Genomic DNA, 26,300 nt, shown 5'->3' on the forward strand with positions numbered 1-26,300 from the left:
TGCTCGTCCTATAGGCCGATTTCACTCCTTAATGGGGATGTGAAGATTTTAGTGAGAATCTTGGGAGCGAGACTTGAGAGGTATGCCACTGCTAGTGCATGGGGATCAGGTGGGATTTATTAGGGGAAGGCAGGGCTCAGACAACATTAGGAAGACTATCAACATGATGCATGGGGCGCAGGTGGAGGGCCTGGCCGCATGTTTAGTGACACTGGATTCGGAAAAGGCCTTTGACAGGGTCGAGTGGCCCTTTATGATGAAGGTGTTGGGGAAGATGGGGCTAGCAGCAAATTTCCTGAAATGGGTGTCTGCACTCTATAATAGGCCCAAGACGAAGGTTCAGATAAATGGGGGACTAACAGAAGCTTTCGAACTCTCGAGAGGGACCAGGCAGGGGTGTCCCCTCTCCCCGCTCTTGTACACCATCGCTATGGAACCACTGGCGATTGTGATTGGGGTGAATTAAAGGATTAAGGGTATAGTGGGGGGGGGGGAAAGAGAGCTTGAATGCAAAATATCCCTGTTTGTCAATGACATACTGGCTTATCAAACAGAGGTTCAGGACTACCTCCAGGCGCTAATGGCCCAAATTGAGGAGGATGGTCACCTGGTGGGTTGAAATGCAGCAATGTTTCTATTGGGGGGGCTCTCATCCAGGATGTCCTTTAGCTCGAATTGAGCTTTGGGTCTGGTGGGGGCTGCCAGGCCCAGTGTGCCCACAACCTTACTACATTATGTTTTGGAAGGAGGTGTGAGACTTTTTTCTTGAGCCAGCAGGATGTTCAACTCAGGGGAGTTATCAAAGTCATCATCTTATTCATAGAAGAATTCCACTGTGAAACCATGCGTCCCTCTGGAGTCAAGTGGCTCCAACCCAAGAGGAATGCGGTCACCTTCCTAGTCAAAGACTTCAAATCATCCTTGACATGAACTTGTCCAATGAAAGTGGAGCATACACTGGAGGAGCATCTGCACCGAACGAGACAGACTGCACCGAATAAAGATGAGTCGGTCCGTTGGACTTGAGGTGTGAGCCTCTCTCGCTGTGTCAGCACTGAATCCATTTGAGCCAGGACTGAGACCGTAGGCATTCAGACGCAGTCTTTAGAGGGATCCCTGCCGGCTTATCAGAGTACATAGCAATGATACCTAGCCTACAGGTCATTTCTCTGGGGTGGAGGATTGGGTGGGAAATGTTACCTGCTCGGCCAAATTCTCTGATGAGTCCCTTCAAAGACTAAGAACAAAGTGTTTTGAAGAACAACTCAGGGATCGGGACCCCTTAGGGTGCGCTGCTGCTTCTTTTCTTATCCTCAGACCCTTTCCATACCCATCAACTTGCGACACTCCAGCAAGGTCTTACGATGTATGGAGTGGCACGATCCACAATCTTACGGATCGCGTTCCTCCCCCAGCCAGTAAAGACAAATTCTGTGACTGGAGACAGTCTCCCGCAATGCATGCAGGGCTTAAAGCCCAAGCCTTTACCGGATTGGCTCATTACAGTTTTCAATGGCATTCCCATAACGCACAAAGTGCGGAGAAAAAAGCAATGGAGGTCATTCTGCATGGCACCTCAATATATAATGACCCCAACATGTCATAGTGGCAAAAAAAATTCTGAAGACAGAATATAAAATGAGAAATCCATGGGAGGAAGGAATCCATCCGAAGGTACAACCCATAAAGTGTCAGTTGTATAAAGTTACTTCTCTGCAAATTATATCATATGGCCATTGTTGCTCAAGCTAGCTACTGATTACTATACTGTGTGGACTATCATGTGCTGCTATGTACTATGCTGCAGCTTCTTTTTTACCATGTGGTGGGCACACAAAATGTATAAATACACAACCCCCCCCCCCCACAAGAGGCATCAATGTTGAGATAGCCTGCATGGTGCCGCCAAGTGGTTTTGAGAAAACATTCTGGTCCAGTTTGCAAATGGATGACATTTCAAGGATGAGGAATCTGTGGGAGGAATGTATCAATTAGAAGAGGCCATTACAGGTTAAGCCCAAGTGCAATCTTGCATGCTTGGGTAAAGGCATCATATGGCAGATACCGTCATCTTTACTGGTACACCCTCAAATGTCCATCCTCAGATTCATCATGTACACCCTCACATTCCCATGTACTGCCAAGTAATGCAAACTGCAGTTTAGGTATGTACTGCCAAGATACGCAAATTGCAGCTTAGGTTTGGAAAATCACAGGTACAGCCTTACATTCTCAAGTATTGACATTACATTCTGTTAGGGAGAATTCTCATAAATGGTTGATTTCCCTTACCTACTGAGTCCCTCAGCAGCTTTGCTGGATTTCTAGGATTTATTTTTCTCACCTGGTAAGAGTGCTAGCCTTTTCCCCACTCTTAGCAAAACACATTGTATGTGCATTTCGACTTTTTGTGTGATCTTGGGCACTGGAGCCTCACCTATTCCATGGCACCAATTTGTTCCATGTGTGTTACAAAGCACCTTCAGTGCAGTAACGCAGGGTTGTCTTTTAGACTTCACCCCGACTACATTTTTTGGGGCCGACTACTGTCCCCCAGAAAAGATAAAGTTTATTTAACTTTATTTAGTCACTTTTACCACAGACCTCATCTTCCATGGAGTATTGGAAAGGGTCAATTCCTATCCCTTTTTGTCTGTGCCTCTTGGAGCATTGTTTTGCTCCCTTTACAATAAGACTTGGCTGGTGGCAGTGGTATCTACCCTATTTTTTATAGTGCGGTTATCTTAAATAACTATGGTATTGTTTTAGGCTATTATATTAGCCTCAAACATAAACCCGCTTGACCATATATGTTTTATTACGGTTCCGGCTGGGTTTAGTCGCCATTTCTTTTTGTAAATGTCTTTCTCGTGTTTTACTCTGCGCGCCAAACCAGGTTTGGTCCCTTTGTTCATCGCCTTTTCGTGGGCTTCCACACAGAAGCCCTCCTTTAGGCGCCTGAGAGTCTGGGTAGGCAGGATGTGAGGGAGGGGTTTTAGGACCCCTGCCATGGGTTCATTTGGTAACCTAAGTCGCGCTCTTGTCTGACTGGCTAAGGGAACTGCCCTTGCCAGGCCAGCCACCCTGTTGTGTGATTGACAGCCAGGCTGTATGAATGGGGGAAAACTGCATAAAAAGCAGGTCTCTGGGACTGGAAGAGCAGGGACACCACTGGAACGAAAGAACCAACGAGGAACTGGAAGAAGAGGACCCCTACAATGACTGAACCGCCCGGTGAAGCCCTGCTGCAGGTCCGAATCTTCAGAATCCGACGAAGAGAAGATCCTCCAGGAAACGTCTTCCCTTGAGCTGGTGGGACCAACCAGTTCATCCAAACTGCAAGCCATGACCCCTCCCTCTGGTCGAATTCGCTGTACAGAGCTACAGTGGGCCGGATAGCCAGGAAGGTCGGATCCTGCTTGGGTTTTAAGGAGCGCAGCTTTTATTCATTGCTTTGCTCTGCTGCTGGTTTCTTCCCTGGGTAGTGCAGGACCCTCCAGTCTTCCTACTTCTGATCAGTCCGACAGTCGCTTCAGGAACCGTGAGCCTGCAGGATTTCTAGGATTTATTTTTCTCACCTGGTAAGAGTGCTAGCCTTTTCCCCACTCTTAGCAAAACACATTGTATGTGCATTTCGACTTTTTGTGTGATCTTGGGCACTGGAGCCTCACCTATTCCATGGCACCAATTTCCAAGGCCTCAACTACAGCTCCCTCTCCGTTTTAAGGTACTACGCAAATCCGGTTGTTCGTTTCGTTCAGCCGCGGTGAAAGTGTTTGAAATCTTACTCCAATCCGAGGGCTTGTCCTTCTCTTCTCTTTGAACTAACTTTTCTACCCACCAACCTCGTCCGGAAACCGTGCCACAAACTTTACCGCGAACCACACTGAACTGTATTATCTTGAGCAAAAGACTTTTGAACCATTGACTTTGGCCGTAAGCCTTTTCTATCTGATTTTATCATTGCAGTCTCTCTTGTTCGCTTGCCGCGAGTACTGACCCGTTGGTGTGATTCAATTTCTGTTAACTTCTGTCTTTCCCTCCCTTTTAAATTGCTGGAGTGCCATTTTGCTCCCACTTAATTTTTGTGAGCTTAACTTGTCTGGAATTTAAGGGAAGTTGTGTGGTGTATTAAGAGTGTGATTTTTAAACTGCTTAGAAGAGTGAACTGTTATACAACTAAAGAGTGAAATAAATGTATATTCTTTTACTTGAAAACCTTGAGTCAGTGTTTGCCTGAATCATAGGAATTGCTGTCCTTTGTGTAACTATTTGATACTGCTCACTTACTCTTGAGATAAGTCTGGCTGCTCAGCCATCGCTACCACTTTAACTGTGCAGTACAGGCTTGTACCAAAGGTGAATTTGTACTGTCACTTGTAGTCTTAATTGTGTGTGGTGTTCCCAAAGGGTACTGCATATAATTCTGCCCAACACATTCCAGGTGCAGCTTCACATGCCCATGTCACATTACCTTAGCAGGCTTCTGCTATGTTGCTTGGTAGAGATGAGTGGGCCCAACAAAACCTGTAGAAAAGTTTCAAGGAGAAATCCCCACCCCAATCAACTCAGACTTCTATAGCTGCAAGGCAAGAGTCTGGGATGAGAAAGCACACAATAAGGCTGCTCTGTTTACATCCAACACCACCTAAACCTATCTGCCACTGAGTGGGAGGCATTAGAGTGACAGGGATCTTGCCAGGAAAAGAACGCTCCGAGCACAAGCAACAGTACAGGGTCATATAAGAGGGGCTTTACAACAAGGCTGCTGTGACAATGCCCGCACTCTCCTGGCAATCAATGACAGCTAGTTGAGAAGCAAGGACTTTGAATGAGGACTTCCCACTGCTTTTACCCACTGTGCCATTTCCAGCTCTGAAATGCTGTAACAAGAGGAAGTGTCACTGACTCATGCTGAAGTCTATGCCGCTCAGGGGTTTCTGCAAGGGTGAAGGGACATGGGACAATAATGCCTCCTGTTCTACAGAAGCTGCTACAGCACCAACCTTTGTTACATGCCTGCTTCTTTTACCCCAGCACTGGACAATGAGTTTGTGTTCAGAATGTGGGCAAGAGGTGGGTTGTGGGCAATCCAGGGGAGTGGGAGGGCTGATGCAGATAACACTTCCACATGCTCCTTTCCAAAAAGAGATCCAATAACCAACAACCGTGTCAAAGACATTTCTGAGCAGCCCACGCAGGATAACTATCAAGATGAAGAATTTGTGGAAGAATGCAATCCATTGAAATGGTCTTTTGGCCCCAACATCAATGACTGGTGACTTATCTGCTGTCAATGTATGGTGTCCTCTTCTAAACCATCAGACAATAGGATCCATGGTCATTGAACGCTATGCATGCTCTTTCAGCGAGATCTAAACATATGGAGCTCTACTAGGAACCCAGAATGGTAAAGCACAGGAAACGCCACTAGAACCAAATCCAGCTAAAAATGTAAGCTGCTATGGTGCCAAAAGTTGCAATCAAAAGCATATACATTTGACATCTGAATAGGACATGAGGACAGCCCAATCAACAACCTAGAAGCACCAAGTGAGACCTACGATTGTACTGAGAAGAAAGTGACACAGGCTTCCAGTGACAAAGTGCATTAAAGTCTCTTTACTTGAATCATTCACCCATATGTTTTAAAAGGGACAGACGCTGCACAGCAAATCCATGGAGGCTTCGATTAGAAGTCAATGTATATATTAAATGTGAAAAGCGTAAATGTCAATCTCGGACTGCTTTGTGTAGGGGGAGTGAGAAGGAGTCAAGAGTTTCTTTAAAAAAATATAATCCGAGGCAAAGGACACACATTTGTCTTGAGTCAAGTGCCTGCTATCAAAGCCCTTCTTTTCTCCTTGACAGGTCACATAGCACTTGATGCGGGTTCCAAAAAGCAATCTTCAAGTATAACCACCTGGGTGAGGGGTCACTGTTGCATTTTCATGTCGGCTTCCAGAGTCAAAGGTCCCAGGGCAACACCCCTGGAGCAGGCAAGGTCCAAGTTCCCAGAGTGTCACAGATTATGTGGAGTAAACTAGGGTCAGTGGGAGTCAGACGGGGGCGATGCCAATTTTTGAAGTCTGCGTCTGCGAAGTTCAGCAGTATCTGGCTCTTCATGGGAAAGTGTCTCACCATCTCCAACTGGCGGTGTGTAACCCTCTGCACCGAGTACTTCAGTAGCATCTGGAAGGAAAAGATCAGAAAACATATTACACCCTAAACAAGCATCTTTTATAACTTATTATCTCTTTAGCATTTACATCTAAACCCCAAGTGTGCAGAATTCAATGTAGCCTTTTTCAGTGAGTGGTTAGAGAAGTCAACAACCCCAACATCACCATGCTCAACACCTGTTCAAATACTTAAATATGTATGTGATATTTCTTCAAAGAATTGAAGATGTGCTCTCCACTTTACATGGTCCCATTCTACCTGGGTCAGGTTGCATAAGGATTCCTGAAGTATGGATATATGAGCAGAACTTTCAGTTTCTGGTTGCCACAGCATAATGCCCTGTGTACTGTCCGATTATTCACAATAAACCTTTTCCTCAGTTTCTTTATGATACCGATTTCAGAAACCCCACCCAAAAAGGCTAAGCAAGCGGTGGTACGGCAGATATATTTATCCACTGCTGTTGTACATTAAAGGTGATAATGATGCTCAACAAGGGGGCTATAGCTATTAGAACCATGGCAAAATTCCTGGGGTGCCGATAGCTTTAAATTGTGAAACAGTGCGGCAGCTATTTCACAAATTTAGAAAAAACTACGACCGTGATGGAGAAGGGAACAATTTGTAGTCCCTTTCCACAGCACCCATTGTAAGAGGAAGGGGCAGATGAGCCAGCCAGGTGAGTAGGGACCACAGAGGAGTGCCGTAGTGCTGACAGATGACTGAATGGCTGTGTGGTGGTGGTGAGGGAGGTGGCAGGGTATGGGGTTTGGGGAGGACAGTTGCAAAGTGTCGGACCAGGGTAGGCAAAATGGCGGCTTGCCGCAGTTTATGGGGTTCGGAGGGAAGGCAGCTATCATAATATAAGGCACACATTCTGAGCTCCCTGATGACGAAGAAGCCTTAACAGCACCTTGCATGTTCTAATGAACTAATTACTGTTGCTCCCATGGATTTCTCATTTTTGATATACATCTCCCAGCGCAGTGGATCATCGGAAACATTTCCGTTGCCAGGGGCCCAGAATCGTTCTGCATTGGCTCCACCCGACAGCCAGGGACGTAATTTGGGGGTCACAGTTGCAACCCCCGAGGTCTCCTTTACCCCTAGAAAAAAAATGATTAAAAAAAAAAAAAAAAACACTTTTTTTTTGTTTAACTTTTCTTTTTAAAATGTAAGCTCCTGGGCTGTGCCAGTGTCATGTGGCTCTTTATTTTTGCAGTGGCTGACTTTCTTGGTCAGGCCTCTCAAAAAAAACGGGGTTCCACAAGTGTATCACTTTGAGCTGTCATGCTAAAAAAGAAAGAATAGGAATAACGCATAATTTGTCTTTCTGCAATTCTATCCAATAATTTCCAGACTCAAAGGTTTATTTCCAGGCACACTTCAGGTGGTGAGCCACTGATTTAGCCTGTTCGTAAACACCTCAACTTTCACCCTTCTGAGGTCGATAAATGGGAACCAACACAGGTTGGGTGATATTGTATGTATAAGCGCAAGTGCTATAACATTCTCATTTGGCCTTGACCGTCTGCTTGCATTCACAGTAATTTGGTAATATGGTACTATACACACTGATATTAACAATACATATGGTGATCCATTATTCTATCAAATGTATATTACATTACAGTGATATTGCAACCATATTTCTCGTAGTGTACTTCAATCCACAACCTTTTTACCCCAGCACTCTGATGAGGGGCAGTAGAACCAAGATATATATGCTATCTGCCAAGAGGGGTAGGTAGGAAGAGCGATGTTTAATCCGTGGTAGGAAAATCCTATCAGAACCAAAGTAAGCATCCTAACCAGAGATGAAATCCAAGCAGTAATGTTTAGAAAAAATGTGTAAAGAAGCTCATGTAGCTGCCTGGAAAATGCCCATGAGACCTTCAGGCACCTCCTTACCAGCCAGTTCATAGCATTCAGAGATAAAGCGTATGATGCACCTTGACGGGGTCTGTGTAATCACAGCCCTCCCAGCATGGCCACTAGCACAACCAATGAAATGCTGGTCATCTTTCCTGGCCTCCTCATCTGAGATATGTAGTATTTGTTTTGTATTTGTATTTAATGTGTTTATATAGTGCTTTCAGCCAAAGCGCTTTACATTATAACAGAATACATAGAACATTATAACAGTAGAAGCATTTACAGTCATGAATCGAACCAATAAAAAACTAAGTACACCAATTAATCTGTGAGGGAAGAGGGAAGGGGTGAGGAAGGGAAGGAGGAGGGAAAAACAGAAGGGGTATAAGGATGAAAGTGAGGGAGGATTAGGGGAAGGGGGAGGGAAGAGGATCATAGGGAAGAATCGAGGGATGGGGAGGGAATGAGAGGTGGGGAAGGTTTCAAGGCGGGGAATGGAGAAGGAGAGATTTCAGAGTGCGGACGGAGGAAAAGGTAGGTACAGAGCGGATTGAGAGAGGTAAGGGGGGGGCTAGGAGCTGAAAGGAGCGGAAATGGGAGGAGGCACATGGGGAAGGGGGGATGGTGAGAAGGAAGTGGTCGGCTGAACGGAGGGAGCGGGAGGGATTATAGAAAGAGCAGAGAGGAGAGATAAGGGGGAGCCAGATCATGGAGCGATTTAAAGACTAGACAGAGGAAATGAAATTTAAGTTGGGAGTGAAAGGGAAGCCAGCCAAGGGAGGAGAGCGAAGAAGAAATTGAGTCATGTGGGGCAAGTAGACAGAGGGTACGGACAGCTGAGTGGTAGATAGATTTGAGGGGAGCAAGATGAGAAGCAGGTAGTCCAAAGGGTAGGGAGGAGCAATAGAAGAGGCGAGAGAAGGTAAGGGAGGAGATTAAAAGTTTTGTTGCATGGAAGGTGAGAGAGGAGCAGACTTTGCGAATATTGAAGAGGTGGTAGCGACAGGAGCCAGAGGTGTGAGAAATATGGTGGGAAGAGTCAAAGTGAATGCCTAGATTGCGAGCGTGGGCAGAGATAGGAAGATTAGAGGGGAAGTGAATGAAAGGTGGAGGAGAGGGAGGGGGAAGAGTGTTGGAGGGAAAGAACAAGACTTCAGCCTTCTCAGTATTGAGAGAAAGAAAACGGGATGACATCCAGTTTTTAATGGCAGTAAGACAGGAAGAGAGTTTAAGGTGGAGGTCAGAGGAGAAGGAAGAGAAAGAAAGGAAGAGTTCGGTGTCATCAGCATAGAAATGGTGAGGAATACCGAATGAAGAGAACAGGGGCAAGGAGAGAGGTGTAGAAAGAGAATAGGAAAGGGCCATGAACCGAACCTTGGGGTACACCGTATTCCAAGGGGAGGGTAGGCGTGGAACGGCCGACCCAGGAGACAGCGAATGAGCGGGAGGAAAGGTAAGAGGAGAGCCAGTTAAGAACAGAGCCTTTGAAACCGAAGGAAGAAAGAGTGTTGAGAAGTAGGGGGTGATCAACAGTGTCGAAAGCAGCAGAAAGGTCAAGGAGAATAAGGACAGAGGATTGCTTAGAGTATCGAGCGGAGAGAAGGGAGTTAAGGATACAAGTGAGGGCAGTTTCAGGAGAATGTTTAGGCCGGAAACCAGATTGAGATGGGGGTAGGAGAGAAAGATTAGTGACAAAGGCTGAGAGCTGGGAATAGGCGAGGCGTTCAAGTAGTTTAGAGAGGAATGGGAGAAGAGAGATTGGACGGAAGTTAGAGGTAAGAAGGGGATCAGCAGAAGGTTTCTTCAGAATAGGGATGATGGTGTCATGCTTAAATGCAGAGGGGAAGGTGGCTGAGGAAAGGCAGGTGTTGAAGAAGGAAGTTAAGTAAGGAATAAGAAGAGGGTAGATCTTGGGGATAAGAAGGGAGGGGAGAGGATCAGTAGGGGCAGACGTAGGATGGGCTTTGGACAGGAGGAGGCAGACGTCAGAAGGGGAGACAGGCGAGAAGTCAGACATGCACGTTGAAGGGGAATAGGGAGAGGGGAAAAGGGAGTGGAGTAGGAAGAGCAGTTCATTTTTTGACGAAGAGCAAGAATCTTGGAGGAGAAGTTTGCAAAGTCAGAAGGAGAAAGGGTGGAAGAGGCTGAAGGGTCAGGAGTAGGTGGGGAGAGAAGACGAGAGGGATTGGAAAATATGGCGACAGTGAGAGGCTTGGGAGTGGAGAAGGCTAGAGTAGTATGAACGTTTAGCAGAGGCAAGGCATGAGTCATGAAGAGAATGGTAGGATAAATGAACAAGTTAACCTCTTACCTGGTAACGTTCTTTCGATGGGATGGTCCGAAGACGTATTCCATATCTATGACAGTAATCACCACAGCTGTGCTGCTTCAGAAAATCTTTCGGTGTCTGCGTCCTGCATCGATGACGTCGATACACCGCCCTCGAGGACCTCCTCCGACGGCCGACGTCACTGGATGTTATAAGTAGGACGCACGACGCCCGTAGCCTCAGTTGTAGTTTTTTCCCCAGAACATGTGGCACCAGTCTTCTGCCAGTGTGACCACACAAAGCCTTGCGGAAACGTAAGCTGCAATCGCATAAGACATTCTGTAGCAGGGAAGGCAGGGAGGGAGCGATATGGAATACATCTTCGGACCATTCCATCGAAAGAAAGTTACCAGGTAAGAGAGTAACTTGTTCTTCGAGGGGATTGGGTCCTCCGACGTATTCCATATCTATGACAGACTCCCAAAGCAGTACCAATGCAAGGAGGTGGGAAAAGAATTTAGAAAACAGAAATTTAGAATGCCCAATCAAATTGCGGAGTAAAGGACCGTCTTGCCAAAGGCCAGATCCTGCCCACGGATGGAATCGAGGGAGTAGTGACGTACAAAACTATGTACCGAAGCCCAGGTGGCTGCATCACAGATGTTACGAATAGGAACACCCCTCTGTAGGGCAGTAGAGGCAGCCATACCCCTGGTAGAATGGGCCCGCAAGCCTATCGGAGAGTCCTTACCCGCCAAGCGGTAACATTCAGAAATTGCCAGGATAATCCATCGAGACAAAGTCTGCTTAGTAACAGCTTGTCCCAAACGCCTTCCAGCGTAACCAATAAAGAGTTGATCGTCCACTATGACCCGGGACATGCATGAAATATAAAAGCTTAAAGCTCTCCTAGGATCCAGCCTATGGAGCCTCTCCTCTTCCTTACCAGGATGCGGAGGAGGATAAAATGCCAGAAGAATAACCTTCTGGCTTAAATGATATTCCGACACCACCTTCGGAAGAAAGGAAGGACGAACTCCAAGGACAACTCTGTCCTTGTGAAACACAGTGAAGGGTGGCTTAACTGAAAGTGCCCGTAACTCACTCTGCGAGCTGAAGTGACCGCAACAAAAAATACAGTTTTAATAGTTAACAGTCTAACAGGGCAGGAATGCAAAGGCTCAAACAGAGCACCCATTAGAAACTTGAGAACAAGGTTCAAATCCCAACCGGGGACCTGGAAAGGAGATGGAGGGAACACATTAATGAGCTCTTTTACAAACTGAGAAATTAAAGGGATTTTAAAATAAGAACACTTCAGATGAGCGCTTAAATATGGACAGCGCTGCCAGGTAACCTTTAACGGTACCCACTTGCAGGCCAAAAAAATAAAAAAAGAGAACCACAGGAATGTCACATGAAAAAGGATCCACATTCTTAACTCTGCACTAGTCGCAGAACTTTCTCCAACGGCAAAGGGACTTTGTGGCCGGCCGTCTGGCCGAAAGCAACACCTCCATCACGTCTTCAGGGAGGTCCCAATCCTTATATCTCAACCTTTCAGAAGCCAAGCGTGAAGGTTGAGGGAATCTGACCTCTGGATGGAGAACCTGACCCCCTCCCGTGAGAGCAGATCGTCTCGGTAGGGAAGACGACGTGGAGGGCAGATGGACAAGACGAGAAGGTCCGGGTACCACGCCCTTCTGGCCCATGCCGGAGCAATGAGGATCATCTGGGAACCGAACCTCCGTAACCTCCGCAGCACTTGCGGAATGACGGGACTGGAGGAAACGCGTACAGCACTGGGAATGACCACTCCACCACAAACGCGTCTCCTAAGGCTCCTCTTGGAGGAAATTCACGCGAGCAGAACCTTTTGCACTTCCGGTTGACACTGGAGGCGAAGAGAACTACTTGAGGGGTCCCCCAAAGGGCGAAGATCTCCAGAAGAATCTCCTGAGCCAACTCCCACTCGTGAGAGATCACGCTCTGCCTGCTCAGAGCGTCCGCCATCTCGTTTTCTTCTCCGGCCAGATGAACTGCAGAGACCGAAATTTCCTGCTGGATCGCCTCCCTGCACAGAGGAAGTGACCCTGCCCCCCCCTTTTTGTTGAGGTAGTGCATGGCCACTGTGTTGTCCGTCAGAATCGGGACATTCTTTCCTCGCACAGTCGGCAGAAAAGCCTGACGGCCCTCAGCTCCAACAGATTGATATGGAGCCTGGACTCCGATGGAGACCAACGACCGACTGTCAACTTGTTGGCATGAGCTCCCCATCCCATGAGTGATGCGTCCGTCACGATCGTCCCCTCCGGCCAGGGTAGCTGAAATGGAGCCCCCTTCATCAGATTGCCTTCAACAGCCCACCATAGAAGGTGGTGGGGGACCAAGTCAGCACCTGAACGGGGTCCGACATCCTGCCGGAGGACTGAGACCACTGGAGCTTGAGTGCCCATTGCAAAAATCTCATCCGCAACCTGGCCTCTGGCACCAGAAGAATGCAGGATGCCATGAGGCCGAGCAATCTCAAGAACTCGAACGCAGGGAGACTCTGGGCATGTTGGAACTTTTGCACCATCTGCTGAATGTGACGAGCCCTCACCTGGGGAGGAAAACACTGCCCCAGGGACGTGTCGAGCCCTGCTCCGATGTACTGGAGCCGCTGAGTTGGCGTCAAGTGGGACTACTTTAAGTTGAGGGAGAAGCCCAGCTTGTGGAGGGAGTGGCAGGTGACTGACGGATGATCCAGGACTTGCTCGGGAGAGCGCGCCCTGATCAACCAATCGTTCAGGTAGGGGTATACGTGAATCCCCCCTTTCCTGAGATGCGCTGCCACCACTACCATGAGCTTGGTAAAGACCCTCGGGGCGGAGGTCAATCCGAACGGCAGGACCCAAAACTGAAAGTGCGAGTCGCCAACCGCGAACCTCAGGTACTTCTTGTGCTATGGATGGATCGGCACATGAAAATAAGCGTCCTTGAGGTCGAGAGACACCAACCAGTCCTGAAGTTGAAGGGCCTGGAGGACTTGAGAGTCACCATCTTTAACTTGTCCTCCCTGAGGAGTTTGTTCAAACCGCGCAAGTCCATGATGGGTCTCAATCCCCCCGTCTTTCTTTGAAATCAAAAAATAAGGGGAATACCATCCCTTGTTCCTCTCCGCTACAGGCACCAGTTCTATGGTGCCTTTCTCCAGCAGGGAGTGAATTTCCTGCGCAAGGAGCGGATCCGGACTCTTCAAAGAGGTTCCCTGGTGGATTGTCGTGAGGCCTCTGCCGGAAAGGAAGACAGTAGCTGTGGGCTATAATCTCCAGAACACACACATCTGAAGTAATGGCACGCCATTCGACAAGATGCTGCGCCAGCCTTCCCACAACCGGCGAACCATGGAACATGGCCTCATGACTGAGCTGAAGCGGCTGCGGCGTTGCCTGAGGGCAAAGAGGCAACAGCCCGAGTGGCCTTGGCACCTAGAGTACCTTATTTTCAACCTCTGGCACTCCTACGGTGGCCCCTTTGACTAGCAGCTCCCTTCGCTTTACCAAAGGATGAGTAATAACAAAAGGAACCTCCCCTCCATTGCTGTCCCCGAGGATGAAAAGGCAGAGGTTGGTGAACTGCAGAGCCCAACGACTTCGCTGCAGCTTTTGAGGTCTGCAACCTCTCAAGGCTTTCGTCAGCTTTGCTGCCAAAAAGATGGACACCATCAAAGGGCATGTTGAGGAGCCGGGCTTGCAAATCAGGAGCAAACGCCGACTTCCGCAACCACGCAAACCTGCGTATTACGGGGCTTGCTGCCATGGACTGGCTGACGCAATCTGGCATGTCCAAACCCGATTGAACGGCCTCACACATGGCATCCTTGCCATCCTGGACCATATCAAGAAAACCATCCCGTTCGTCCCCTTCGGGAATATGTTCAGCCGCTAAGGAAACACAGTGTGCGCGTGAAACGTGACAAGGCACATACAGAGTTGTCCGCCTGAAGAGCCATACCCCCTGAAGAAAACACTTTCTTCGCCCAACCATCAAAACACTTGTCGTCCCTATCAGGAGGGATGGTAGGATATGATGCCTGCTTTGGTGGGGCCGTAGCCGCCTGCACCACCAAAATCTCCGGAGTAGGGTGCTTGGTCAAGTAGTAGGGGTCGCTACTGGCTGGGCGGTATTTTCACGGAAAAGACTTGCCCACTGCCGGGTGACTCTCCGGAGCAGTCCAAGCCGCCGCCACCCTCCTCTGTAGAGCCATATGGAACGGCAGTACAAGGTCAGTTGGTGGACCTTGGTCGAGGATATCCGTGAGGTCATCCTGAAGAAAATCCCCTGGGGGAGCAGACCACCCCAAGTACTCGGTGACCCTTGACATAAGGCGCCGGTACGAGGAGTTGGCATGGGTGCCAGGCTCAGGCCTACAAAACTCCACCTCCGGAGAGGTGTCCAGACCACTGGCATCGTGCAGTGACTGACGTAGGTCCTCAATCTGACTATGTCCCGAGAGAATCTCATCTGGCACTGTATCAGGAACCATGCCATCATCAGAGCCCTCATCCACCTCCGAAATGTAATCAAGATGGTGGAAAGTGGGCACAGAATGGGGAATAAAGCCATGCTTGGCCATGGCCAGAGCCTTTCTAGAGGGTTCCACCGTACCTCGGGGTACCCCCCGAAGAAACAGCCTCGAAAGGCGTTGAGTGAATCGGCGTCGAACGCGGCGCCGACAGTATCGACGGCGTCGACACAGGCCTCGAGGGCGGAGCCCCGAGCGTGTCCTTCGACAGCCTGGGCGCCGATGGCGTCGACGACTTCCTCGGAGGCGGAGCCTCGAGAGAGTCCCTCGAGGACCACGGCACCACAGGTGTCGACGTCTTCTTCGAAGACATCACAGGTGCACACGGTCTCGAGCGCGTCGAGGACCGGGACCTGGAACGGGCATGCCTAGAATGATTCCCCTTGTCCGAGTGGGACCTTTCCCACGAATCGTGCCGACCACCCGAGCCCGAAGGCGTACGAGCGGTGTTTCTAGTACGGTCACGCCCGACCCCACTCAGAGGCGCGGACGGACCGGTACCCTGCAATTCAAGAATTGCCAGCATTTTCTTACTGAAGGAAGCCCATTCCTCTGGAGTCGCATGCTTGGTGGGATAAACCACCCGCCGACGGGCGGAGTCCTCGGAAGAGGAAGGCGACCGATGACAGCGCTTCCGGGAGTTCCTCGAAGAGGCAGAGGAGTGGCGGGAACCACTCCAGGACCGAGACCCCCTAGACTTACGACAACGATGCGGAGAGTCGCCCCTCGAATCGTCCGTCGAAAGCCCAGTGGACCTCGACTTCCGGGGCTTGGACACCTTACTGACCGACAGTTTCTCCTTGCGCTCCCGCAAGGCTTTGGACTTAAGCGACTGGCAGTCGACACAACCATCCGTGTCGTGGGCCTCCCCGAGGCACCAGAGGCAGGCGTCGTGCGAGTCCGTCACCGACATCTTGGACCCGCAGTCCTCGCATTTCTTGAAGCCCGGACGCGGGGTGGAAGAAGAGGAAGACATCTCGAAAACTTCTCACAACCGAACAGGTTCGAAGAACCGAAAGAACAGAAACTCAAGAGTCGAGGCGCGCCGAGATCTACGAAGCGAACACGTTCGCGGAAAAAACGGAACTACGGGCGTTGTGCGTCCTACTTATAACATCCAGTGACGTCGGCCGTCGGAGGAGGTCCTCGAGGGCGGCGTATCGACGTCATCGACGCAGATGGCGAAAGATTTTCTGAAGCAGCACAGCTGTGGTGATTACTGTCATAGATATGGAATACGTCGGAGGACCCAATCCCCTCGAAATGAGGTTTGGTTGGATAGTGAGGGAAATATGAGCCAGAGTCGCTCGAACGTTGAAGGAGATGACGCATGGAGAGAAGTTGAGGAGAGAGCCAAGGTTGAGAGGGTTTACGGGTAGGACTGAAAGAGAAGAGGGGGTAGAGCAAAACAAGAGTGCAGGAGATAGAAGAGGAAAGAGTGGATAGTGCTTCACTGGCCGGAAGGGAAGAGAAATAGGGGAGTGGGGGAAGAGAGGAAGAGCAAGTGTCGAAAAAGGGAGAAGGATTAAAGTCACGAAGGTCACGTCGAGAAAAGATGGTAGCGGAGGGTAAAGGACAAAGTGAAAGGTGACGGGGAGTAAGGGAGAAGGAGAGTAAAGCATGGTCAGAGAGATAGATAGGTAGGTAGTGTAGAGACAGTAGAAGAGGGGTAGATTGAGTTGAAGATCAGGTCAAGAGTGAAGCCAGAAGAGTGAGTAGGAGAGGAAGGGAGAGGGGAAAGGAGATAGAAATCAAGGATAGAGAAAAGAGGGTTGGATTGAGGGGGGAGTAGGGAGGTGAAGATTAAAGTCGCCTAGTACAGTTAGTGGAGAGGGGGAGGGAGAGATAAGGGAGAGGTGATCAAGGTCGTCAAAGGAGGAGGAAAGGGGGCCAGGAGGCCGATAGATTAGAAAGGAGATAGGGTGAGGGGAAGAAATGGATTTGTATAGATATTCGAAGGAAGGGAAAGCAGGAAGAGGGGGTGAGGAGGCAGAGGAACGGTATTTAGGGTGGAAGAGAAGACCAATGCCACCGCCACAACCAGAAGGGTGAGAGATATGAGAGAAGGATGAAGAGGAGGTAGTGAGGGAAGCAGGGACAGAGTTGTGAAGGGGGATCCAGGTTTCAGTTAGACATAGGAAATGAAGGTTGAGACGAAAGAACATGTCCAGGACAGCAGCAGTCTTATTGCAGAGGGATCTGGCGTTTCAGAGAGTAATGTTGATGAGGCTGGAGGGATGAACAATGGGGGGTATATTAGGACGGTGAGGGGGTAGGTGTTGGGTGGGAGGAGTGGGGAAGGGGATTGAGGAGGGGAATGTACACGAGGAAGAGGGAGATGGAGAGTAGGAGAGGAAGGGGTTAGGGGAGAGAGGGGTCGAAGGGGGGGGGAGCGATAAGGACGGGGAGAGAGGATTTTGGTAATACGGTAAAATCCCTCAAGCGCCGAGGTCCCACCGATTGTATTTTTTCTGCCACGAGGGAGCCCAAGGCTATAGTGAGTACATAAAGCGAGAAAGTAGTAAGACGTCTATGTTCCTTCCACCCCGAGCGGGGAGGCAGGGAGGGCGCATGTGAATCTAAGCAGATACAATCATCAGAAATGCTTTTACGGTAAGTAATTCATGTCTTCTGATGCTTGTTAATCTGCTTAGAATCACATGCTGTGCATAGACTAGCGAGCAGTACCCGGAGTTGGAGATGGGTTGTGAGAAGGAACAGTAGAGAACAGATGTCTTAGTACTGCTTGTCCCACCTGAGAATCAGACCTAGATTGAGTGTCTAGGCAATAGTGTTTTGTAAAGGTGTGTACAGAACTCCAGGTTGACGCTTTGCAAATGGACTCTAGGGGAACATTTGCAATGAATGCTATGGATGCCCCAGTGCCTCGAGTAGAGTGTGCTCTAGGCTTGAAGGGCAGTTCTCTCTTTGCAAGAATGGAACAGTGTGATGCATTTGACAATCCACCTTGAGATTGCTGATTTAGAGACAGGATCCCCTTCTCTACCAGCTGCCACTGAAACAAAGAATTGTTTAGTCCTCCTCAGTGGTTTAGTTCTTTCAATGTAAAACATGACTGCCCTGCGCACGTCTAGTGTGTGAAGGCTTCTTTCGGCCATGTTAGTAGGTTTCTGGAAGAACGTGGGTAGTTCGATTGACTGGTTCACATGGAACTTTGAAATAAATTTCGCCGCAAACCTGGGGTGTGTACGCAGAACTACCTTATCTTTGTGGACTGTAACAAAGGGGTCTAAAACAGAAAGAGTCTGTAGTTCGCTAACCCTTCTGATAGAAGTGATAGCCACTAGGAAGGCTGTCTTATAAGTCAGATCTTTCAGACTTGCTTTATGCATAGGCTCAAAGGGAGATCCCATGAGCCTGGTCAAAACCACATTCAGATCCCACCCAGGGGCTGGATGAGAGATGGGAGGATAAATCCTCTTAACCCCTTCCATAAAGGCTTTAATAACTGGTATCTTCCACCACAATACTTTTTGCTGTGATGTGGTGCAGGCTGACAGCGCAGCCAGATGAACCTTTAGGGAATTGAAGACTAACCCAGTGTCCAACAGATGGGTTGGATACAACACAATGTGTGAGGGTGAGCAATCAATGGGATTGACACCCTTGGAATTGCACCAGATGACAAACCGTTTCCATTTGCTGGCATAGCAATAACGTGTATTAGGCTTTCTCGCTTCCCTGAGTATGTCCATGCATCTCTGAGGGAGTTGCAGGTGTCCAAACTCTATGATCTCAGGAGCCAGGCTGCTAAATTCAGAGTTTGTGGGCATGGGTGGACGGTCTCTCCTCTGTCCTGAGACAACATGTTGTACGGGCAGTTTGACTGGTGGGGAGAGGGACATCTCCATCAGGTGAGCGAACCAGGGTTGGTGGGTCCACATGGGGGCCACCAGTATCATGGTAACTGTTTCCTGGTGAATCTTGTGCACTATCTTGTTGAGAAGGGGAGAGGGGGCAGGGGGTGACGCGTAGACAAATTTCCCCAACCAAGTTATCCAGAGACCGTTCCCCTTGGATCGGTTCTGGGGGTACCTGGAGGTGTAGTCTTGGCATTGGGCGTTCTCCTGAGTAGCGAACAGGTCGATCTCTGGGAAACCCCATTCTGCGAAGACGTTGCACACAATGTCTTCGTGCAGCCACCATTCGTATTCTTCTGGCAGAGGAAAATCTCTGCCGAGTACGTCTGCGTCTGCCAGAAGATTGAGTTCCCCTGGAACATGTTGGGATAACAAAAACATCTTGTGTTTGAGAGCCCATATCCAAATGTTCTGGGACAGCTTGGATAGCCCTGGAGAGTGAGTGCCCCCCTGTTTGTTCAGGTAATACATTGCTGTAGTGCTGTCGGTTAGGATCAACACTGTCTTCCCTTGCAGTTGCCCCTGAAATGCTTTCAATGCTTTGAACACCGCTAGTAGCTCAAGTATGTTTATATGATTGGACCCTACCTGAGGGGACCACACTCTGTGTGCTGTCTGCTGTAGCAGGTGAGCCCCCCCACCCCGTGAGAGATGCGTCTGTCGTAAGAGTGGCTTCCACTGCAGCGGTGGTGAAGGTCTTTCCCTTCAAGAGGTTTTCTCTTGACCACCACTGCAGAGAGAGAACAAGGGCTGGCGAGACAACTAACAGATCTTCCCATTGTCCGCTGGCCTGACACCACTGGCTGTTGAGCCACTCTTGCATGGGACGCATGTGCAGCCGCGCGTAGGGAACCAAGTATATGCATGACGCCATCATCCCTAGCAAACGCATGGCTTTGAGTACCGTCACCTCCCGACTGGCTACATATTGAGGAACCTGAGAGAGCATGCTGGAGGGGAAGACAAGGCCGTCTTCCATCCGAATTAGCGCTCCCAGAAATTGTTAACTTGGCTGGGGACTAAGCTGGATTTCTTTTTGTTGATTGAAAAACCCAGGCTGAAGAGGAGATCTACTGTTTTTTGGGTGTTCGAAAAACAAGCGTCGAACAAGTCTCCCGTAATGAGCCAGTCATCAAGGTAAGGGTGAACTGGGACCGATAGTCTGCGCAGGTGTGCTGCTGCCACTGCCAGGGCTTTGGTAAACACCCTTGGCGCTGAGGCTATGCCGAAGGGGAGTACTTTGAACTGGTAGTGTTTGTCCTGAATCATGAACCTTAGGTATTTTCTGTGCGCTGGCAACATTGAAATATGCATCTTTCACATCCAATGTTGACATGAAGTCCCCCCGTTTCAGCAATGGGATCACCTCCTGTAGTGTTACCATGCAAAACTTCATGGGCTTTATGAACTTGTTCGCTGGGCGCAGGTCTAGAACAGGACGCATGTGAGATCCTTTTTGGGTACAAGGAAGTACACTGAATAGATACTATAGCGTCCTTTCCCAGCAGAGCTTCCACCTCTTGGATGAGGATCTGTAGATGGTCCGGTGAAAGGCGTCATGATTGCGGCGGTCTGAACTGTGGAGGTCGGGCGAATTCCACGCAACAACCGTGGGCGACCGTCTTTAAGACCCACTGGTCTGAAGTTATCCCCTCTCATGCCTTAAGGAAAGATGTTAATCGCCCCCGACCGGGGAGACATGGGAGGGGACCTGGACTTGGTGGTCATTTCTGACCAGAGGCTGAGGCTCCTCTGGGATTGGGGCCTCTGCCTCTACCTTTGCCGTGTTTCTGACCCCTTGGGAGGTAGTAGGTAGGGCTTCCGGATGCTTGATTCGTGTTGAAGTTACCCGTGCCGTAGTTGTTCTGACCAGCATGGGCTTGTCCTCGAAAGGACCGCCTAGAACTATTACCCCTCTGGGAGGAGGGTTTCTGTGTAATCTGGTGCAAAGACCTAATAGTCTCGTGCTCCTTCATGGCCATCTCCAACGCTTCATCCACTGCTTTCCCGAAGAGGTTAGTCTCTTCAATGGGTTTGTTAATGAGAGAGGCCTGGGTCTCAGGTCTGAAGCTCGACGTGTGCAGCCATGCGTGTCTTTTTAGAAGAGTATCTTGTGCAAGAGACCTGCCTGCTGTTTCTGCAGTGTCCAGGGTGTTCTTCACCACATTCGGATTAACCAGTTTTCCCTCCGAAACAATGGCGAGAAGCTTTGTTCTGTCTGGTTCAGGAACCTCCTGGAGACCTTCTTGGAGCAAGTTCCATCAGGCATCAGCATAGCTTGCTAATAGCGTAGTATTATTAGCAACCCGAATGGTGTATGCAGCTGCTGACGTGACGTTTGCCCAGGGCATACAACCTTTTAGACTCCTTGTCCGGTGGCGATTCTCCCGTGGCAAGGGGTACCCCTGCCCTCTACTACCAGTGAGTCTGGGATGGCGTGCCCCTTGATATGTAGAGGTGTAACGCTCACCTGATTCCCACGGAGGCGCCGGTCTTGGCAGGGTGGTAACTGTATCTCGAAAAGTGAAGTGCAGGACTCGATTGGCTTCCGGGGCTGGGCCTCTTCGCACTGTGTGTCTAACTCGAAGAGTAAGATGTCTGCAGGTGAAAGAATGTGGGGTTAATGACCTTGGATTGTCGGGTGTCTCTCTCTCTCCCCCTCTCACTTTTCCGGGAGCCCCAAGGTCAACGTCCTCACCTTAGATAGGTGAATGCTGGACTCTCCATCTGCGTCTGGTGCAGGGTGCCGTTACCAGTTCCTTCACTGGGTTGAAACGTAGGCCTCTTGACTTCAGAGGATTGCTAACCGTCGTTAACTGCACGAACGGTGAGTTTCCGGGCACCTTTAATGTCCTTACAGTCTTTAGATGCGTGGGCACGTTAGTATGGAATAGGGCTCTGCATAATGTTCTTTTCTAATGGTACCTTTTGTCTTGCAGGGCTCTTGAGGCGGAAGATGGTGGTTTGAAGAGAGCCGGAGTTCGAGCCAGCGCATAGGAATGAAGCGCTTGGAAGTGCGTAAGTAAGTGCCTGTTGCCTGCTTTCGAAATGCACTCCAACTGTCTCTTTTCTTTTGCAGGTATGAGTTCGGATGCTGAAGAGACGCTGGAAAAGCCGGAGTATTTGCAGGCGCCTAATTGTGGAGGGCGCGATGGCGCGTGAGTAAATAGCCTGCCTAATGTCTCTCCTTTTCTCTTTCAGGTGCAGGAATGCAGCGTTGAAGAAAACCGGAATTCGAGGGGTGCCGGTAAGTAAATTCCCCACAGGAATAATTATGCTTTTGTCTTCACAGGCTTTTATAATGGCGGAGGAGCAGCGCGAAGAGTTGGTAACTGCCGATGGATCAGGTGAGGAAAGCGCTGCGAGTGAAGGTTGCCGTGCTAACCTGTTTCTTTGTCTTTGCAGGTGCTTCTGAAGGCTGGATACAAGAAAGGTAAGCTTTGTTCTCACAGGTTCAGGATCGGAAGAAAGAAGACTGGAACCGACACGGTGAGCGTTCTGCTGCAGATGCAGAATAACGCGAAGCACGTTGCATCAATCGGGTGTGGTTTAAATAGCCTTGGAGTGATGATGCGTCTTCCTCCACTGCCTCGCCCAGGTAAGAAAAGAGTTCCTGTTCTAGAAGAGTTCCAGTGTTGTATCCAGGGAGTGGAGCCTGCCCCACCCAGGTAATAAACTAGTCCCGGCTCGCAGAGGATTCCCATATGGCTGGTAAGTAAGCAGCATGGTCTGCTGCAGGTAAGTCCACCCGAGCATCTTTATACATGTTATGAGCCCGGCGCTTCCAGTGCCGGGACCAGTGATTTTGATGAGCCTGGTGCCACCGGCGCCAGGACAAGGTCCAAAAGGTCCCAGTGGGGACCGGCTGGTGCCTAGGATGAAGGTTAGGGGCCTGCTTCCAAGGACGTTGGGCTGGTCCTAGCCCCTTGGAAGCAGTGATCATGACAAGAGGGTCGGTAGGGTCGGTGGGGGAAGGCCGAAATAGTTTTTCGACTCTCTGGTTCACTGCCCATGTCTGAGCAGGTGTAACTAAAGGTGGAGCTACCCGTCTCCAGAGAGAGTTAAGGAGGGGTATGGATTGACTTGCTGGAGGTTTTTCTTTAATAATAGCCTCCACAAAATCCTGCTCCGGTACTGCCTCTTGAGTGGGAATTTTGAAGAATTCTACCGCTTTTTTCAACATGGAGTTGAAAGCCATTTGGTCATCCACAGGGGAGGCCTGGCGAACCGTAGTGGACGGAGGAGAATCCAGGACCAAAATATCAGAGTCCTGATCTTGTTGTGTCCAAGGGTTTTCACCTTCCTGCTGGGTCTCCTCCCAGTTGTCTATCGTGTCCTGTTGATCCTCCTCATAGTTTGAGAAAGGACACTTCTTCCTCATTATAGATATCTCTATAAGTATCCATATGGATCAAGTCTTCTTGTTGGGAAACCCGAAACTGATCTCCTTGAACTTGAGGGTTAGGGTTTACCCGTGCTCTTTTCGGGGGCGGATGATCTGAAGAGGCGATGATCCGCTCCAGCCGATCCATACAACCTTCGAACTTTTCTGTAGTCCATTTTGAGGACCCGAACGGGCCAGCGCGAGGAGAAGTGACATTCTCCGCACTTTGGCGTCAACGGGAACCTCTAAGGGTGTTGGAGAGAGTCTCTTGACTATCTACGCAAGTCCCATCGGAATCGGGAACATAATCCGCCGAAACCTTTCCCGCGGATTGACCCATAATCCTTGGCGGAACCGGGATAAGACCCACCGCCAATGCAATCCTTCCGATGCTACTTTGGATAGTCGCCGAATCGTCGAGAGACAAAGGCTGCAATGATTTGTCCGCAGCAGAAAGACGGTCCGTGCCACCAGGAGGTTTAGCGGACGGGTTTCCGGGTAGAGGCCTAGTCGTATCTTTTGGGCCTATAGAGGCCTTGGAACTCGAAGCGTCGGGCTCCCAACTTTCGACATGTGTAGGATTAGGAGTAGCGCCCTTGGTCTTTTTTGTTTGCCCATGCGCTGCTGCGAATGCAGGAAAGGCCGTGGATCAGAGCGATCCGGCGAAGATTTTGGCGGCCCCGTTGGCGCTTTCGCCTTTTTAGACGCAACCGTCGAAATTGGCGTAGGGGTTGTGTGCTTAATGTCACGGTGCGATTTTAAACCCGTCGCCGGGTGTGGTCCCTGCAGCAAGACCAGAGTCGAGCCTGGAAGGGTCGGGGACGGCCGTGGCAGACCTAGAAGTGTCCGCCTCAAGGTCTATAACATCCGCGTTGGACGTTTGGTCATCCTAAGTACCCCCGTCACTTTCGGCTGGTGTGGCGGTGGGGGAGGGGGGCTCCACGCGTGACATGCCATACGCGGCCCACTGCTTTACACAGCTCTCCTTAAGGGTCTTGGGCCGAAGGAGTTTGCACGCCGCACACCGCTTCTCGTCGTGCTCTAGGGGGAGACAGGCGTTACACGTCCTGTGCTCGTTCAGCCAAGGATATCTGACCCTACACTTAGGGCAGAATCTAAAGGGAGTCCTTTCCATAGAAAAAGGGAAGGATGACCAGACCAAAAGGGAAAGGAGGGGAAAGGAGGAAAGACATACTCAAACAATATGGCCACACCGACCCCACTCTCCCTACTGTATAGGTCGGCCAGAGGGCCCGACCACGTGGACAATCCGGCCGCCGGATGTTAGGCGCCGAAATCCACAGCCGTAGACAATTCCCCCGTAGTCTTCGTCGAAGATTTTCTTATGGGCGAAGTGACTTAACGGGGAATAAACCGACAATTCGGTAAAGATAAACAATGTCTCTAGTAAGAGCTCACTATAGGGCAACCATTTATCTGGGCGGAAAAAACAATCTGAGGGGCCTCAGCACGTGAGGGATTTTGGGTATTACACACGTCACGATAGGGATAGTGTTACAGACACGCCTATGCCGACGTCCCCTTTCGGTCCCCGAAAGACAAGATGCAATACTCTGCAGTTACCACTGATGTCGGACCATATGCACAGCATGTGATTCCAAGCAGATTAATAAGCATCAGAAACAGAATTCTGAAGACGGCGGGGGGGTAGAGGTAATACTACCACGTACCACGGCGAAAAGCAGGAGCTTGAGAAGGCACAGTCAAGAACTTAGAGGGTGTAAGGGGCTAGCCAGATGAGGATTCAAGGGGAAGTGTAGCTGTCTTCGGTCCTGTCTTTAGGGCGTGAGGTGTGCAGGAGGCACTGTATACAGAGGATGAAACCAGCAGTAGTATGAATGGTGTAGCAGGAGCAGGGGTAGCACGGAAGAAAGGATCCTCAGGCAGGAGCAGTTCCCTTACTCCAGCCAGGAAGCCTCACAAATGCAGCAGGCTGGAGCTGAGCAGGAGGAGAAGCTAGAGGTAGTAGTCTGGAAGGGGGAGTAGATTCAGTCAGAGGTTGTAGATGGGGGGTCTAGTGCTCAGTGTGGAGAAAGGCAGGAGGAGGAGTTTACAATGCCAGCAGAGGAGGGCCCGGAGGAGTTCATGGGGAGTACTGATAGCCAATAGGGTAGTGAACTTCCACTGGACTGGGCAGTTGCTTCAGAGCAGTAAGGCTGCAGTGACCCGCCAATTAGAAGCCACACACTCCCGGTGTATGATGAAAGGGGAAGGGGAGCCTGGTCGATTGGATCCTAAGCCAGCTGATTAGAGCCAGGACCAGAGGTGCTCTGCATGCTAGGTAAGTTCAGGAGGGCTGGTACAGCCGTTTTCCGATGGGCAAGTCAGGTAGAAGGAGGAGGAGGAAGCGTGAGGAGGAAGTCCTTAATGCTGGCGGGAGGGCGTGATGGGGTCTATAGGGAGTGGGGAGGATGGCGCGGAATCCAAGTTCCAGAAGAAGGAGGAGGAGGGTTCCTTAATGCCGATAGGAGGGCTCGATGAGGAATGTCCCGCAGAGCTGCTGCAGCCAACCAGCAATGGAGAAGTCAGGCAGGAGGAGGAGGAGGAGGCGGCAGGAGGAAGTCCTTAATGTCGGCAGCAGGGCCCGATGGGGGCCACAGGGAGTGGGGATGATGATGCGGCCGTCAAGTTCCACTGGAGTGGGCAGCCAGGAGGGCAGCGGAGAGCTGTCAAGCAGAAGCTCTGTTGGACCACACACAATGAACGTGGGAGGGGAGCCTGGGAGACACAGGCAGAGGCTTTTCTTACAGGGCCAGCAGGGTGCTGCAGCCGCTCACAGATGGAAGAGCAGAGTGTGGACCAAATCAGGAGACAGAGGCCCTGCTCACCCGCAATTGAAGGGTCCGTTTAGTCCAGAGCTAGTGGCCGAGAGCCGTTGACAGAGGCACCGCGCCTCACACCCGATGGATGTTGGAGCAGAAGGCAGAGGCCCTGCACGCCTGTGAGCTGTGGAAGTGGGCTGGGGAGAGCTGCTAACAGATGCCCCACGCCTTACACCCGATGGATGCTGGAGCAAAAGGCTGAGGCCCCCCCCGCACGCCCGTGAGCTGTGGGGGCGGGCTGGGGAGAGCTGCTAACAGAGGCCCTGCGCCTTGCACCCGATGAAAGCAGGGAGAAAAC

At 50.2% G+C, this 26,300-nt stretch overlaps 1 protein-coding gene across 1 annotated transcript in view; it reads right to left on the minus strand.

Annotated features, from left to right (window-relative positions):
* Positions 1 to 5,602: 5,602 nt before the first annotated feature.
* The window catches only part of SYVN1 (synoviolin 1), an 890,352-nt gene continuing 869,654 nt past the window's right edge, over positions 5,603 to 26,300 (minus strand). The window contains exon 16 of the mRNA XM_069644965.1: positions 5,603 to 6,192. Within this exon, the coding sequence (XP_069501066.1) occupies positions 6,050 to 6,192 (143 nt within the window). The 3' untranslated portion in view covers positions 5,603 to 6,049. The remainder of the gene's footprint in view (positions 6,193 to 26,300) is intronic.

The sequence above is a fragment of the Ambystoma mexicanum genome, chromosome 2p, assembly GCF_040938575.1.
Source record: "Ambystoma mexicanum isolate Mex_15411 chromosome 2p, UKY_AmexF1_1, whole genome shotgun sequence".
Lineage (NCBI taxonomy): Eukaryota > Metazoa > Chordata > Amphibia > Caudata > Ambystomatidae > Ambystoma > Ambystoma mexicanum.